Source organism: Castanea sativa, chromosome 5 (genome assembly GCF_040712315.1).
Source record: "Castanea sativa cultivar Marrone di Chiusa Pesio chromosome 5, ASM4071231v1".
Taxonomy (NCBI): Eukaryota; Viridiplantae; Streptophyta; class Magnoliopsida; order Fagales; family Fagaceae; genus Castanea; species Castanea sativa.
In genome coordinates, this window is record NC_134017.1 from 32,458,578 (window position 1) to 32,476,984 (window position 18,407).

The 18,407-nt window shown below is 34.0% G+C and overlaps 1 protein-coding gene across 4 annotated transcripts; it reads right to left on the minus strand.

Moving 5' to 3' along the window:
• LOC142636665 (protein LPA3) lies at positions 1-8,721 on the minus strand. 4 transcript variants are annotated; one of them, XM_075810942.1, is made up of 13 exons: positions 8,306-8,721; positions 7,205-7,235; positions 6,707-6,799; positions 6,562-6,624; positions 5,992-6,103; positions 5,469-5,554; positions 4,484-4,542; positions 4,286-4,388; positions 4,140-4,200; positions 2,496-2,578; positions 2,321-2,401; positions 2,110-2,208; positions 1-409 (listed from the first exon to the last, which is right to left on the minus strand). In XM_075810942.1, the coding sequence occupies exons 1-12, from the start codon at positions 8,623-8,625 to the stop codon at positions 2,122-2,124; spliced, it is 1,179 nt and encodes a 392-aa protein (XP_075667057.1). In that variant the 5' UTR covers positions 8,626-8,721; the 3' UTR covers positions 1-409; positions 2,110-2,121. The 4 variants fall into 4 exon arrangements, 2 of the variants coding, with proteins under 2 accessions (XP_075667057.1, XP_075667058.1); XM_075810943.1 differs by lacking the exon at positions 2,110-2,208; XR_012844368.1 differs by lacking the exons at positions 1-409; positions 2,110-2,208 and adding an exon at positions 2,733-2,894 and having other exon boundaries at positions 2,369-2,401; positions 8,306-8,694.
• Positions 8,722-18,407: the final 9,686 nt, after the last annotated feature.

The following is an 18,407-nucleotide window of genomic DNA, read 5'->3' on the forward strand; positions in this document are numbered from 1 at the left end:
TGATTTGAAATTTAATTTTTTATATCTTTCTTTATACTTTGCTCTTGGAGAGTCTATCTCAATCAAACAAGATACAGAAAATTAGATTCCTTCTAGACCTACAAGAGTTACATCACTTTTGAAACCCCCCCCCCCCCAAAAAAAGAAAAAGAAAAAGAAATCATATTAAAAAAATATACAATACAGTGAGAACTAGCTTTAAAAAAGGGTTGGGGTGGGGGGGGGGGGGGGATGGGAAGAAAAGATGCAGAAGCTTATGATTGTGAGATTGAGTGCCCCTGATCCATTGGAACTTCAATAACTATCTCTTTCAATAAATTTCTGCAACTGTTTATGCTGCTCTTGTTACTTAATTGCGCCATGCAGAAGACGCTTCCATTTCAACTTCTTCTTCCCACCAAGTGGCAGCCTATAACATTAGAACATATAACTGAGATATTTTCTAGTCACCATTTTTCAGTGCAATTGTATATGTTACAAGTTCATTTTGCTACAAATTCTCCAAAATTTAAATTTTGGAGGTAAATTACATCCTCTAAATTTTGGTTAGTTTTTCCTAGAGTCAAATACCTTAAGTCCATAACTAATGCAACCTAAATTTTCAAAGGGATTGAGAATCAATAAGAAAGGAAAAATAAAATAAGCTTAGGATCAGTATCTAAGGTTGCTTGATGTTAGCACCAACCAGAGGTAGAAAAACTAAGAATCAACAACTAGAGTCCCCTAAAATCAGCACCCAAACATTGGAAAATTCCCATAGAAATTTTATTCATCATAAACTTGTCATCATAGGAAAACAATAGCACCCTTGTATAGATGACTAGGACTAAATTCTAACCTTTATTAACTTGAGTCAAAGCCCAATTATTAAATTACAAAAATAACCTTAATTCTAGGAAATACTAATAGCCTAATAAACTAATAAGATGTAAATAAAATCCAATGGATCAATAATGAAAATACAATTGACTTCTAAAATTAAATAATACAAAAACAAATTATAAATGTCTTCACACTCCCTGCATCAATAACTTTACTTTAATTCAGTTATGTCTAGTAAATTCATTTACACCCAATCGCATTTCATAACTCAGAAGCTAAAGGCCATTTGGCATAGAAGATATTAAGTGCAACATCTCAATCCTGAACAGATGAGTAGGGGATATTTGCAACATAGCATGATTTGAGGAAACTATTTCGTTAGTAAGCACCTCTTTAAAACTATTTAGGAATCTAGCATCTCAAGCCTATGAGGCTCGAGTTTAGTGAAGCTGATGTGGACAAGTAATCCATGTGGAACTCGAGTTTTAGAGACTCAAGTTTCATAAAGCGTAGGAGAAGAAGAACCAGAAACGGAAGAAGGAAAAGAAGAAGAACCCGAAGAAGCAAAAACCCATAGGAAGAAGAAGAATCCACCAAACCCACCAACGATTACACACAAAACCCCAAAATCATCACCGACCCACCATTCAATTCACAAAATTAACCTAAATCAAACTAGACCCACCAAGTTTTTCACCGTGAAATCCCCAATTTCACTTTCTACAGAGACCAAATTTGTTCCTCCCTCCAACATTGACCACCGCACGAGAGCCTTCTACAGGAAGAAGATCTGAAGAGGAAGCCACATGAAGAAGAAGAAGAAGAAAGAACCCCACACCCACAGAAGATCTGAAGGGGAACCCACATGAAGAAGAAGAAGAAGAAGAAGAAAGAACCCAAACCCAACAAAAACCCAAATTTTCTTTATGGAACTCAAGCCTAAAAGGCTCAAGTTCCACGTGGAACATTCTCCACACCAACTATGTGCCAGCACGCTGGAACTCAAGTGTTACAAACTCGAGATGCTATTTCCCCAAATAGTTTTAGAAACGTGAGAACTAATGAAATTATTATAAAATCAATGCTAAATGCAAAAAAATTCCAGATGAGTATATGATTGCGTAGAACAAGATGCATGACAATGCACATATCAGAACACAAAAACAATTTAGTGATTAGGTCAACAAGCTTTCAAAGAACAAGAAGGATGATGAAGGTAGAGTATGACAGAGCAAACCGAATGATTGCACATTATGGATGGACTGAGTGGGTTTTACACTATATTACCTATAATTTTTTCTATCCTACACTTGGATTATAGCAGATTGAGCAATATAGTAACACATTGGATTGGATAGCAGAACGGGTATCACATCTGTAGTCATTCTGTGGAAAAGAAATAGGCTACCAGAATCATAATACATTAAATCCATAGCTTCGTAGCACAACTAGAAAAACTGACTATGTAAAGAGGAAGAGATATGATAATGAGAGGAACCTTGTAGCCTCTGCGAAGAAATTCTAGTGAGCTTCCTTCTTCCTCTTGTAGTCCCAGCACTCTCAACAGTTCTTCTTTGGTCTAGAGCACACCAAATAATTAGTCCAAAAGCATATTCAACGTGTATAACAACCAAAAGAAGAACTGAGGCGTAAGGTTTAAAACAAATATATACTTCACCCAGTGTGAAACGTGTAGCACTCTCAGCTATGCAGGCATAAGAACCATCCGCTTGTTTAAGCATTACCTGCCAAGGCCCTGCACCAATTCTAAAAAGTATAAGGGGCTCAGCACCATATGCTGATCAGGGACAAGTGGATTGTAAAAAAACAAAGGACTTTTTCAGAAAAAATGAGCACGTGCAGTAAATAAGGCTTAAAAATCACCAGTAAGCTGATGGTGGGGACTTAACATGGCTGGATGATTGGTGTTACAGAATTAGACTGCATCCTTGACTCTATGATTGAATTGAGTCTTAGAGTGCAGTTTCTGTGTTGATTAAGCTGACAAAAGAACAATCTATTTGTTTTTAATTTTCCAAAGTAGATTTCTTTTTACCCCATTTAGGTGCCTCCTATCAAGGAAAAGATAAGAGAGAGTCACTTGAGATGGTTTAGTCATATAGAAAGGAGAACAATTAATGCGCCAATGAGGAAGACTGATTTAATTCATGTCAAGTGAACAAAAAGAGATAGAGGTAAATTTAAAATAACACCAGTAGAAGTAGTAATAAAGGACATGTCAATATGGAGGTGACAGAGTATGATTTTGGAGGAGATAGAATGGTGGAGAAGAATATATGAGGTCGACCCCAATTGGTCTGTTGAGGATCCATAGTCAAACCCAGCTTTGGGACTAAGGCTTTGTTATTGTTTGGTTGAGTGATCCAATGGTGTAGGGAGCCATGCAGCACAACTTACCCAATCAAGCAATGGGCATCTAGAACCATGGGATAATCTCCATGGATATTGTGATCATCAATTTTTAGGATATTTATTATTTTGGTTTTGATATTTTTAGGTTAATTGATTAAATTTACAAAGATTCCAAGACTAAGAGATTTAAGCAAATCAGAATAGATCTTCTTAAGTCATCCACTAATTTATAATCATAACTCAGCTTAATTAAGCCAAAATCTCAACTAACAGAGGTCAGCTACATGTATCCTTTTAAGCCACTATTAGGGAATCCCTTGCCCTAACTCTTATACCAATAGGATCTATTAGGATTTATATTCATAAGATACGAAAAAAAAATTTACACTAACTGACAACCGACTATAACCTCCCGCCTCTATCTTGTCGTGGGACTAGCCATGCAAAAGAATATGATAATAAAGTACTTCCTAGTGGATTCTATGAAGTTCTTGTTCTTAGCTTCAACCTTTTTTCTCACCACCATTCACACATAACTATGTGACTTAATGCTACACCAACATGATGGTGCAGTCTTCTTAGCAATCAAATTAAAAACTAATATATCAGACATATGTACTACCCCTGCTTAGCACAAAGTGAAAATGTAGTTCTCAAGAAATGCAAGAGTTGATCAGCATCACAAGAATATTATTTTTCTCCCAAACTACTGAAAATGTCAAAAGAACTCTGAGTTCACAAAAATTTATTTTATAGACATCTTTTCCGCAGCTTTCTTTTCATTTTGTTCTCATCAAGAACTCACTCAACATTAGATGATGTTAGACATAAGCTCCAATTGACACAAAAATAGACATGGAACCTAGAAGGCAGATGTAAAGTACTGAAACAGTATATAATATTAATGGCATAGTTATAATTCTTGCAGGGAAAAATTTAAATACCAGGGTATTGGCGAAACAGCGCTCCATTGTAATTCACAATGTAAGGTGCTACTGCTACTGTCTTCAAATTAAAAATCAAATGTTTACATAAAACTTGGATTAAAAAACAATTAATGAATATAGAAGGTTGACAAAAGAAGAGGTACTTTTGAGTACTCTCTGATTCGAATATAGAACACTGGAATGAATTGAGAGAGAAATCGGTAATGCAAATCTTTCGTTGGAAATCCCAGAAGGCCCAAGTCAGCACTGCCAAGTTAACAGCTTTCATTTAACAATGAATCTTGAATTCAGTAATAACAGAATTAAGTGACCATTAAAGCTCAAGAAGGCACAAATCATACCGCAATGTGTCAAGTTCCAGATTAAATAGAAGCGTAGGAGTTGATTGAGCAAATTTTTCCTGCACATCAAAATAGAGGCATGAAAGGAACAGAAACAGCAGCTCCAAATGCTTTTGCAAAATGAATAATGTCTAAATGGTTACGATCACCATGTAGATTTCTAAAGCATTACTCTAAACTTTGGTGACAATATGATGCTGTCAGACTACATTCAAAGTGCAGATCAGTGCACTAAATCTATATGTTAAGGTGAAAAATACCCAATCATTGCGTCAATCCCACCAAATTAGCACTGTGAAAGTCAGCATGCAATCCATTACCCTATATTTGGAATGGAAGATGGGGAAAGAGAAGAGAAGGGAAGGTGACTGGAATATACTAAACTTTAGTATATTCTTGTAAATTCTGATTAAAAATAATCTTGAAATAGGTCGGCAGATTTATGTTACAGAAGTAAACCTGTTCAAATATGTGTTAACACCTCAATTGACATGAAAACATGTATCTGTGTAATTATGTTTTTTTTGAAGTTCTTCACATTTTACAGTGTCATTATCAATGTCCAATAATGTATAGCATTTAACTCATTAAAGACATATACAGAAGTTACTAGTTACTAATCTTTTTTGTTTTTGCTAAATTACTGATTACTAATCTAACTCTTTAAAAGAATATGACAAATGACATTAGATATAAGGTTTATCAAAAAAAAATATTTAGAAGCTGTCATGTACACAAAATCAACAGATTATGAATCAAGTTGTGATAGTATAGTTAATACAAGGATCAAGTAAATGACCAAAATGAATAGAGATGTTATGGACAGGTGGATAGAGGTATGCTTATGATTTATTTTTATTTTTTTTCCTTTTCCCTTGATGCTAGGATCCAGTTATGTGTATCCATAAAGTGATATTGAAATCAAGTTTGCATGCCAAAGACTCAAAAGTCGATGAGAGAATTTCCATGAGTAAAGATGCCATACCACATACTTCTCAATGGTTGCAAGTTCTCGTGTGCTACAATTAATAAATATATACAGTGATGGAGGCTCATTGGACTGCCAACGACCTGCATTTGTAAGAGATGCCAGAGAGTGGAAAGTTAGCCTATTCATACACGTGATGTACAAACAATGCAATTAACATGGCCTCATAAAAATATTACATATGATGCATAGGACCTTAAAACAAAAAATTGCATCTTACTAAATTAACAAGACTAATGCTAAAGGTATAACAGCAAAGAGTTTTGAAGATTATAGCTAATCGTATCTTTTCAAATCAGAACTAAAATTTCCTTTTTCTTGAATACCCTGTTGCTTTGCAGATATTGATTAATATATATTCCAAAAGAGACAAACTCATGTAAGCATATAGTTCCAAGTTTTCTTTTATGGTATAGCATTAATGGTAGGAAAGGGTTCAGAAGCAGTCCATTAGTAAAAACCTTTCAAAATAATTGGGCCCATGTGAATTCTTTACATGATTTGATTGTACAGAACCAACCTTCATTGTCATCTTCAAAATCAAAATCAAGTGTGTTCCTTATAGATCTGAAGAATGTGCTGACAGGACCACTAGGGATGTCATCTAGGGAACCTATGGTTATACCATCAATCTGAAGCAAGAAAGAATAAATATATTAAAATTAAATAAATTTCCAGGGAATTTAAAATATAGGTAAAACTTATAATAAATTGTACAGTCTAACTAACCAAATTAAGAAAAATAAGCACTTCCTAAATGAATATTTAACTTATAACTAAATTGGTAATATGTATTAAATTTTTACTTTTCTTGGTTATATGTTTGTTACTTTCTTATGTTAAAAATTTAAATATATGTATCACTATTTGTGAATCAAATTTCTTCTTTTATTATAATTTTTTGGTACACTTTCTTGATCACCAAACCCATATCCAGACCCCAGGTTAAGGCAAGACTAGCGAGCACCTTCGTGGTGGAGTTAACACCAATTTTTTACTATAAAAAACAGCCCTAAAGAACAATTGATCCTGCCAAAATACAGCAGCACAGCAAAAGAACTGGTAACTTCATTATGAGTTATTTCTTTACCGAGTCAAGGGCTGCTTTGAAAAGCTGAGAGGCCCTCCGCTTTTCTGGCTTATCAGGAAACACCTAAAATCAGAAACAAAATGTTAACATTTTTTTAACCAATTCAAAGATATACATGCCATATGAAATGAAGTCCCTTTCTTACAATGCAAGCTCTGGTTTCCTTTCTTTCTTGAAGCTTCCTCACAACAGCCAAGGCTAGTTGAATGTTAGCATCAATGAACTCATCTGAAGATCCCTTTTACATATTTAGGAATTTGAGAAAATCATGTATTATGTATTCAGATTAATTTGTTTTATTCACAAGACATATTGTGTCTAATAATAAGATTTCATCAAAGAATAACATTAATAGTGGCCTATTATATAGAATAATTTTGAAATTTTTTTATACAATTGATTCTCCCAACATTGAGATACTGAAAAAACAAAAATTTAGAAGTAATCTCTACAAAAAAAAAACAAGAGAGCAATTCACAAATAGTTTAAGAAAACATATTTTCGGTAAAGTGATTTCAAACTGCACCTTTTCAAAGTAGAGCTTTTTTACACTTTATCAAACTACCTTAATTGTTAAAAGAAAAAAGAAAAAAAAACCTGAAAACCTTGTACCAAAGTGAGATGCATTAGAACAAGGATGTACCTTATAGGAAGAAAAGTTGCTAGGCAAGGGCCTGTCCACACAACCAAGTCCAAGAAAAATCAGAGCATATAAAATAAATCAAATGTTAGCATAGATAATGGTCAGAGAACCTGTACAATAAGCTGGAAAGCATAATTACATATATATATTACTAATGATATCCTTGCCCGAGCCTCTGAATTTCTTCACTGTGCTTGTAGTCCCTTGGCTGCCAAACGTTTAATTCTGAAGAATATCTGATGGGAACAGCCCAGTAATGGATGGATGAAACTTAACACCAATGGCTCATCCCTTGGAAATCCTGGTCTGGCCGGAGCTGGAGGCCTAATTAGAGATGGAAATGGGAGTTGGGTGGTCGGGTTTGCAAGGAAAATTGGAGTGGCTAGTAGTTTGTTGGCTGAATTATGGGCTCTTTGGGATGGGCTGCTGCTATGTTTGCAGTTTCATGTTCAAGCAGTTAGTATTGAAATGGATGCTAAAGCTATAGTAGATGCCTTCTCCCATCAAGCTAATTCTAACACTATTGTCTCCTCTCTTATGAATGATTGCAGGCAATTGGTTACCCAGATTCCACAATCGAGTTTTAGACATGTCTACAGAGAAGCAAACAGATGCTTCTCTTGATATAGATCAGGACCCTTTCTTGATATAGACTTGCTGTTTTTTCCAGTCCGCCTGTGGACCTTATTTCTATTTTGGAGGCTGATTGCCGTGGTTTGTTCGTTAACAGGCTTTGTCCTGAACCTTGTTTGCTGTTTAGTTTTAATGTTATTTCCTTGTCTACCAATACATATACATATATATATCCAACATTAACCAAACGACATTAAAACTTGAAGGATACAATTTATATAAATGTAAATAACAAAAATAAGAAACACAAAGAAAACCAATAAATCAAAAACCTACATATTGTCATGAGTATGTGGTCTAACAGAACACAAATAACGTTCTCAATATTGCAAATTATGAAATGGGTATTTATAGAAATTCATGTCCAAGATAAACTAAAATAAACAGAGTTGAATGAAGTAAAAACAATTTGAATAGAAAATTTTGAATGAAGTAAGAGAGACAGAGTTGAAATATAAGAGAAGTTACGGGAAATCGATCTCCAAGCGAGTGAAGCCGTCCTGAAGAGCAAAAGCAAGAGAAATAGCGGCGTCAGTGACTAAAACTTGGTAGGACTTGGGCTTGTACACTGACACGCCTTTCTTCGGATCCAAGCTTTTCAAACTACTAGTAGTAGATGGAGCTTTTTCTTCTTCTTTGTTAATACTACAACATTGGATTTTATTATTACTACGTGGGAGTTTTGAGAATAAATGTTGAGAGAAGAGTGGTGTTGAGAGAGAAGAAGAAGAAGGGCGGAAGAGACTAGTAGTGCAAACTGGAGATGACAAGGCCATCAATGTGGCCATGGCCGTCTCCCAGAGTGGTTTGTTTGTGTGAATTTGCGTGAGAGACAGAGAGTGGGAAAGTGGATGAGATTAGATGATAACGATGATAACGAACTTGAAGTGAAGACTAGGGCCAAAATGGGCAATTAGCCATAGAAATGGAAGAATATAGTTAGTAGCCACAGTTTGAAAACTAAATATAATACTAATATCTCGACTCTAAAAGAGTCGATTTTAAAGGCCAAAATCGAGTATCAAAGACTCGATTTCCATGGTCTATCATATCTGATGTGGCATTTTATCCACGTGGACTCTACCTGAAAATCGAGTCTTATAGACTCGATTTACAAACCACAAAAATTTCAACTGTCACCTCAAAAAAAAAAATTTCAGAAATTCGAAACTCTGGGTTGCGCGGCCTGGTCGTGCGCCTGGGTCGCGCGGCCTGGATCGCGACCTGGGTCGCGCTCCTGGTCGCGAGACCCGGCGCGCGGCCTGGATCGCGACCTGGGTCGCGGCCTGGATCGCGAGACCCAGGCGCGCGGCCTGGATCGCGACCTGGGTCGCGCTCCTGGTCGCGCGGCGTGGGTAGCGGCCAGGCGCGAGACCGAGCGCGACCCAGGTCGCGCGACCTGGGTCGCGGCCTGGCGCGCGACCCAAGTCGCGACCCAGGTGCGAGACCTGGATCGCGGCCTGGGTCGCGGCCTGGATCGCGACCTGGGTCTCGCGCCTGGGTCGCGCCGCCTGGGTCGCCTTGCTGGGTCGACGGCGATGGGCTGTGGTGGCTGAGCTTGTGCAGGAAGTTGATGAACAAATGCATCCATGAAAAAGGAAGGAGAAGGAAAATAAGAAAAAACAAAGTGAAACATATAAATCGAGTGTTAGGGTGCGTTTGTTTCGACAGTAAAGTAATTCTGGAAAATGTTTTCAGGAAAAGAGAATATTTTCGGGAAAGGAAAATATTTTTAGATGTTTGGTAGCATTTTAAAAAAAACTTTGGAAAATATTTTCAAGTGTTTGGTAACATTCTGAAAATGCAAATTTTTTACTGATTTTTCACATTTTCTCAACCATTTTCTCACATTCCAAACAAATTTTATAATAAAACGTTAAAATCTATCAACTTCTACACAAACAAAAATCAAATCACCGGCCAAATCAAATTAAACTGAGACAGGGAGGTGAGACAGGGAGGAGGAAGAGTGAGATCGGTGGGGAGGGTGTCTCGCCGGCGCGATCTCGCGCCGTCGAGCTCGCGCCGGGCGAGATCGAGGCGCGATCTGGACGAGATCGACGCGCGATCTCGCGCATCGCGCCTCGATCTCGCCCGGCGCGAGATCGCGCCTCGATCTCGCCCGGCGCGAGCTCGACCGCGCGAGATCGCGCCTCGATCTCGCCGGGACTGGGTTCGACGAAGAGAGAAGCGACGGCGCGGGTTGGGGCGCGACTCACCGGCGCGGGTTGGGGCGCGACTCACCGGCGCGGGTTGGGGCGTGACTCGCTCTCTCTACTCTCTCTTCGTGCTCTCTCTCTCTTCGTGCTCTGTCTCTCAATTTTCTGGAAAATTCCAATTTGAAGGTAAAATACAAATGGAAACGAATTTCCGGGTCAGAGGCCTAAGTTTTACAGTCAACTGTTCTTATTTTCCGTTTGACCATATTTTCAGCACCTGCCAAACACCCGAAAACGCGGAAAACCATTTCCTGAAACCGTTTACTGTCGAAACAAACGCAGCCTTAGATACTCAATTTTCAAGTGGAGTCCACGTGGATAAAAGACCATAAAAATCGACTCTCAGAGACTCGATTTTGACCTCTAAAATCGACTCTCTAAGAGTCGAGATGCTAGTATTATATTTAGTTTCCAAACTGTGACTACTAACTATATTCTTCTGTAAATATGGCTAATTGCCCATTTTGGCCGAAGACTAGCTATGTTATGTTCTTACAGTTCAGTTGGGTGCTTTACTTTTGGAAGAATTAGAGTTTTACCCCCCACTAAACCTCATTCATTCCAACTTTCATACCCAAAACATAAAATCTTGTAAAATGAAGGAAATGACAAAACAATATATTGAGATTGCAGGCTAATATAAAAGCTGATAATGAAAATCTATTTTGAAAAGCTTAGAAACTTACTTGAAGAATATATCAAACAAAGATACTCCTTCAAATTCTTGAAAATAATACAAGAATACTTTTCTGATAAAAGGATAATTTTTTCTAATACAAGGAATCATTTTATGGGGACTAATAAGGGACTGAGAGGGAGATTTTAATGCAAAGGGATTGACATTTTTTTCTTCTCTTAGGATTTGCTTGCTTCCAATTTATACAATTATCATATATAAAAGCATACAAAAGTGAAAAAAAAGAAAAAAAAAGAAAAAAAAAAAGAGTAGTAAATTCAAAATAATACCGTGAATAGTGTGAAAGTAACCAGTTCTACACAATAGTAATAGTGTTGCACAGTAACTATTTGAAATAATTTCAAATTCTTTGAACAGTAATTGCACCATAACGGATGAATAGTGCCACATAGAATCTATTAGAAAATTTCTAAATGCATTCAAATACTAATAGTAGGGTATTCATGGTACGGTTTTGGATCATTTTTAATATTGTACTTTGCAGTGCAGTTTGGCTAAACCCATCAGTGCACAACATCTTAATTTTGTAATCACATGTTCAGTTTGGTGTAGTGTATAATGTGCGGTATCATCGGTTTTGGGTTGGTATAATTTTCAAGATCTCATAGCCAATTACTAGTTTACTGTTAATAACCATGACAATATGATAGTAAGTTTTTTTTTTTTTTTTTTAAACCTACATAACAAAAAAAAATAACACAAATATATACAAGACAAAAAAAAAATCCATGACAGATTAACAGTAAACAAAATGTACCACAAATATATACAAATAAAAGAATAATCTATGTTAGAAAACCATACACAATTATACTTTTTTTTTTTTTTGGGAATTGGGAGAGAAGCTTGAGAATGTGAGATAGAAACGTGAATGAGCTTTTGAACTTTTGATTTTGTATTTTACCAAAAAGAAGTTGTTTTTAACATGAAACAGGAACAAACTAACTTTGGGTTGCACCACTTACTTACAGTGCGGTACAATTACTCCATTTTGTGGGCAGTTTTGGTCAGTTCAGGTACAGTTATGTGGTTTGAGTAGTTTGGTGAACACCCCTAATTGATATAGTTAAAAGTCTTCCATAATTTCCCATACTAGGACTATAAAAGTAAAAACTCCAATAACAGTTCTCCCCGCCAAAAAAAGATAACTAATACTTTTGCAAAACTGATAGCGGAGAACTTGAATAATTTTGATTATTTTGATATCAAACAATAAAAAAGTTTGATTCTTTTGTAGAATAACTCATACCAAATTGAAAATTTCTAATTTGAACAATATGGCTGATTTTTGTGCTTCATGGGACTAAAGGTCCGTTTGAATAGAACTTATTTTGCTGAAACTGAAAACTGAAAACTGAAAACACTGTAGCAAAATAAATTTTAAATATGTGAATAGTACCGTGGGACCCATTTTTAATGAAAAAGTTGCTGAAAAGTAAAATTTGTGGGACCCATGAACAGTGCATTTGTGCACTGTTCATGGCTGAAAAGTCCAACCTTGCGGCTGGGTTAAAAAAAAAAAAGAAAAAAAAAAAAAGAAGCAAAACGCAGACGCAGCACTAATAAGCTGGATCCAAACCAGCACTAATACTTTTGCTAAAGGAAAACGTGTCTTGATGCAAAATAATTGTGAATCTGATGTTGGTTTTGTGAAAATAATTCCTCTTTTATTGTGGTTTAATTTTATCACCTTTAAAGCTTGGCCACCGTCTGATTGTGGTTTTTTTTTATAACATATTTTATTCCCTTTGATTCTAAGAAACTATAATTCCACATGGGATTCCATGATGAACATTGTTGAGTTATAGATTGACCTCAATTAATTAATCTAATTACCCAAATTGATTAATTATTCAAATTACATACAAATCAAATGATCAAACTAAATTGAAGTGCAGCAGAAAATAAGTTTGATACGGTGATTTGATCATGATGAGGAAAACTTTTGCAAGCAAAACTCCACCAAGTGAATTTCAAGTCACCATTTTGAAAGAATCCACTAATCAAGAAAAAACGGTTACAAGTACAAGAAAACTTACCCTACAGGTATATCCCAAAGTATCTACCTATAGTAGAACCTACTGAGTTATACCAGTCTCACCTCCAATCTACAATTGGACTTGATCTTGTAGAAGACTTCTCCTTTGCATGAATCTCCCTATTCGTGACTGACTCTACAACAACCTTTTCAATTGTTGCAGCTTTATAATGTTCTTCAATCCACGTTTGGATGAATCGGAAGTAGCTTGGCACAAAATCCTAGGTGCACAAACGTTATAGCAACTCCTATTATGTGTGTAACTCTCTGTCTCTATGATGACGATTTTAAAATATGTCTTTTATATGTTCTGGAACCCTAGTACATGAATCCCTAGAAAGCCAAGGGTCTGTTTGGTAACGTTGTTTGAATAACAGTTTTTGTTGTTTAAACAATACAATACGTATTTCCACAACACTTTTTCACTCATACATATTTCCACAACACATAAGCATCGTTGTCGACACTTGATTTTGCACCCATAATTTAATCTTGGAATATGGCTAAAATGACCATTTCATATACCTAAAAATCATAGTTTCATTACATGCATTAATTCATTCATTGCATATCATAAAATTGATCTTGAAATTCTAACAATTGCGACAGTATGACTGATTCTTAAATTGGGCCGTCAGATTGAAAGAAATCACAAGATCAAGTTTTCATGGTCTGCATACATTTTATTTAGGTGAAACCGATCTTGTGTAATTAATTGAAATTAATTTTGATTGGTTAAACAACTAAAATTAATTAAATAATTTTGTAATTGATTGTTAGTTGTTGACAAAAATAAGCCTGCTTGCATGTGAATAAAATGGATAATTAAATAATAAGGAAATTGTTGATAATTAAGTCATTTTAGAATATTTATCTATCATATAATTATTGTTTTAAAGACCTGATTATCAAAATAAAAGGGATTAATTTTAGAATACGAGTTAAAAACACATCCAAATGTAATTCCCGACTCAGAAAATCCCTAAAAAAGAGTCCAAATTGAACCAAAATTGGAAGTGGGGCTCGGCACACGAGAGGGCCAATCGGCACTCTTAGAGTGCTGATCGACACATGGCAAGTGCCAATTGGCACAACTTCGGGGCCCAGCCTGGAAATCCTCTGATTAAGTTAAAACATATCTATTTCAAATTTTTGGGGATAAGAACACAATCCAATTTGATATGATCTCATTCAGCTTATTTTTCAAGCATTCAATCTCTATAAATAGGAGAAAAACATCAAAAATTAGGGCCCTTCTTTTTCCGACTTCTTTGCTCCCTTTACATTAAAGATGTTCTGGAAGCGTTGGCTTTAAGAATTTCTTTTCTGTAAGTGAATATATTTTAGATCTCAAAGAGGTTAAACTTCTTTGATTTCTAAAATATTTTTTTCATTGAAGGGTTTATTCATACAAGTAGGTCTTTACTCTCACCCTTTTTTTATTCTTTTCTTTCTTGTCTCATATATGCGTTTCGTCATTGTATGTTTTTCGGGAATGTATGTTTATTTTATTCATTTTTTATGCAATCTTGTTCACTTTTTTTCTGCCATGTTCTCATGTTTAATTTGTTGTTTAATAGTTGATTAAGATGTCTTGGTTTAAGATTTGGTTCTTCTTTAAATTTCAAGATCAGCAATGAACTACTAAAAATATATATTTAAAAAAAAGAACAATAACAAAACATATCTGTATTTTCATTAAATACAGATCAGAAATATTTCTGCATTAAAAACTTACATGTATTTTCATTAAATACAAATCTGAAAATTTTTATACACCAAAAACTGATATGTATTTTCATTAAATGCAGATCTGAAATTTTTTTGCATAAAAACTTATCTTTATTTTCATTAAATACAGATCTGAAATTTTTTTTGCATTAAAAATTGATCTATATTTTCATTAAATGTATATCTAAAAATTTTTCTACATTAAAAACTTATCTGTATTTTCATTAAATACAATTTTGAAAATTTTCTGCATTAAAAATTGGTCTGTATTTTCATTAAATACAAATCTGAAAAAAAAAATTTGAATATAAAATTGGTCTGTATTTTCAATAAATACAGATCTGAAATTTTTCTGCACAAAAAAACTGATATATATTTTCATTAAATACAGGCCTAAACCTTTTTATAATAAAAAATGTTTTCTTCAATATAAAATATAATCAATTTTTGTGTTTCTTCATAAATAAAAATTGCAAATTTTGAATCCTTAAGGAATGAATTAATTTTAAATTTAGGAATTTCAATATGTCATTGTAATGTCATGCATCATTTGAATGGGTATATAAATAGTCATTGAGAGTCTAGAAGACTAGACTCCGTCTGAGCAGAATGGGTGTCTAACACCTTCCCATTCTGTAACTGATGGAAAATTACATGTTTGTATCGCATACAAAACATACGTAGCGGAAAATAAACGAATCTACTTCATTCGTAATTGATAACATGCACTATGTAAATTTCAGAATATAGAATCAAGAGAGTTTACCTTGGTGCAGTGAATTTCAAAACCAAAGATCATAAGTTCTTAAAAACACTTTTAATCTTCACTCCAATTCCACTAACGCCCAAGATATATGGTCTCTCAATCAGTTTTTGTTCAAGGGAGAATGAGAGAGTGTCCAACACTCACATACACACCATTTCACAATGATGTCTCTCTTTTTCATGTATTAAAATTTTGTATGTTTCTCTCCTTATAACTGATTATTTAATTGGGCTAACCTTTTGGGCCTTTTTAATTGGGTTTTAGTATGTGGCTTGGAGTGGGACCAAAATGGACCAATAAGACAATAACTCCAATGGTCTTTGGGCTTTTCTGTCAACTCTTGACAAGTTTAAAGTTACCATTAACTATATTTAATACCACTATATAAATATAGTTGCACTCTAGGCCTTATTAATAAATTATATCCCAAGATTTTATTATAAATGCAACTCCTTCATAAAATATTCGTAGTAATACAAAGTCATGAATGTAGACTGTCACTTTGTAAATTACTACATCTTATCCTTGAGTACCCAGTTTAATCCTTTAAAATTATTCATTATATATTTATGAAATCCAATTTCATAAATATATACTTTAGTAACTTCTTACCAAAGTGATTAGGCCTAACTCTCTGAATAACTGAACCCATTAAACTTATCTCAAGTGAATGTTTTATATCTCGATTAAGAGATTATGAATTCCATCTTGAGAATATATGTTCCATCAACACTAAATGTAGCTGCCCAATATACTGAGGCTTTGACCGTTACCTTAGATCTCACTCCTGATATATTAAAACAACCTACATTTCATGTTCAGGTCCATTATCCTCTCAGAATTAAGAGTCCATGTAAATAGAAGTCGTGAGATTTATTATTCATTTAACAGTTGTAGGAGAATAATAAATCTCACAGCAGTCCAGTTCAATATGTCTTAACTCTTAAAACATACCAACATATCAACTAGAAGTCTGCACTTCCATGATCAAGACAAATCATATGTTATAGTCTTTGCAGATGAAATGCCCATTTTTATCACCGACTACGAACTATAATTCTGAGTTTACAAAGAACTTGTGATTTATATCTTCTGTGACTTTTTACATCAATCACATACTATGTATCTCATGAACTATATGATAATATCTCATATTCATGTTACCACTATTTTAGATAATAATAAAACAACTTTATCAATCATAATATTAAGTCATACATCATATCATACATAATGTCATACATAATATCATACATAGCATTATACAATAGGATTTAAGGGCATTAATCCTAACATAAGTCAAAATAACTTCTTTGCTGTAAGTGTGTTTTTAGTGTTTGGGTGTAGCCTCACTATGAATGCTAAGAAATTTGAGCTTCTTATAGCGATTTGAACTTCTATAAATACTCCTTTATTATTTAACATTATTCAAAAAATAAAAAAAGGAACACAATATGGACCTATTTGGTACACAACACTTAGGGGGTGTTTAGTAGAGTAGTTTCAAATAAGATTTTTGTAGTTTGAGATGAGATTTTGTAGTTTTTTGAAATATGTGTGGGTGAAAAAGTGTGTGGAAAAGTGTGTAATGTTGTTTAAAACATAAAAATGTGAGTTTGAACTTAGAGATTTTTCATAACACTTATATATATATATATATATATATATATATATATATATATATATATATATATATGTATATATATATAACCAAAGCCTCTGAAACTCCCACAATTTTCCTTGTCACCACTATTTTCTTTTTATTTTTATTTTAGGTTTTATATCTTATATATTTATTATTTCTCTTTAACGTGTAATTATCTTATCAAGTGTTATAATAGTTTAGTTTAAGTAAAACTCTATTAGATATATGTTTCAAGAGCTTGAAAATTCTACTTCAACTAAAATTCTATAACAAAAATTTCAACAAATATAAACCGTGAAGTTTTGCCTCTTTTTCTATAGATTAATATTCTCATTGGAGTGTGATTATAGAAAATTCCTTTTACAACACCAATTAAAGTATATGCACTATTGTGAACGTATGATTATAATCTAATCTCTATCGTTGTGATACTTCCCAAACAAAACAATACTTTGGGAACTAAATACTCATATATTTAGTTTTATGGTTGATTTTTTTGTGATAATTTCCAAATTCAGTTTGTATTCTTTGCATTACACTTTATTAAAAATTAAATAAAAAAATTGCATTATTAATTGCAATGTACAGATGTTCTTGCTGGGGAATGGTTCTTGGAACTGCCTTCATGGCTCATGCTCCCTAGATATGTACTATACGTGTAACTTGCTTCACGGTCAAGCACTTTTCAATTTGCCTATTAAATAGCAAATAAGAATATATATTGTGATCATGAGTAGTTCATTGACTAATTATGGTAAACCAATGTGATACACATTGTCATTGGTACTAAGATTTTTCGTACATCTGCGAATTCAATAAACATGTAATGTAAGTGGAGAGTTTTGATTAGGGATAGAAAATACTGCTTGATAATTAGCCACATTGGTAAGGAATATGTGAGCCATCGCGCGCACATGTGTGTATATATATATTGGCATGCTTGGAAAAAAAAAAAGACTCACGTTAGATTAAGAAAAAGAGAGAAAGAGAGAGATAGAGTTGATTTCACATGTGCCTGAAATTTTCTTTCTATCTTATTCTTTTGTTATGTTTAGAATTGATTTTCTTTTGAGTATTTGGGTTAATCTCCGTGTTAATATTAACATTGTTTTCGTGGGTTTGGTTTTTGAGTTGAAATTTTTACTAATTATATTTTTTTATTGTACATGGGAGAAAAATCAAAGCTGCAACCTATGTCTTCCAGCCTAAGGAATGATAAATTTTTATTTGGTATGTTACATATAAATTTGTTATCCAATTTTTTTGCAAGTTCGGATTGATTTTATTTAGAAATATTATTTATTTAATTTTATTTTAGGGTTAGCTTATTTGTATGGATAAAAAGTAGTCTTTTGCACAATTATAGGTGTTGAACTCATAATAATAATATCATTTGTGAATGGAGATGGTAAAATACATAAGATTTCAAGAACCTATTCTCTCTATAAATTACGTTCTTTGTTTTTTATTTTTA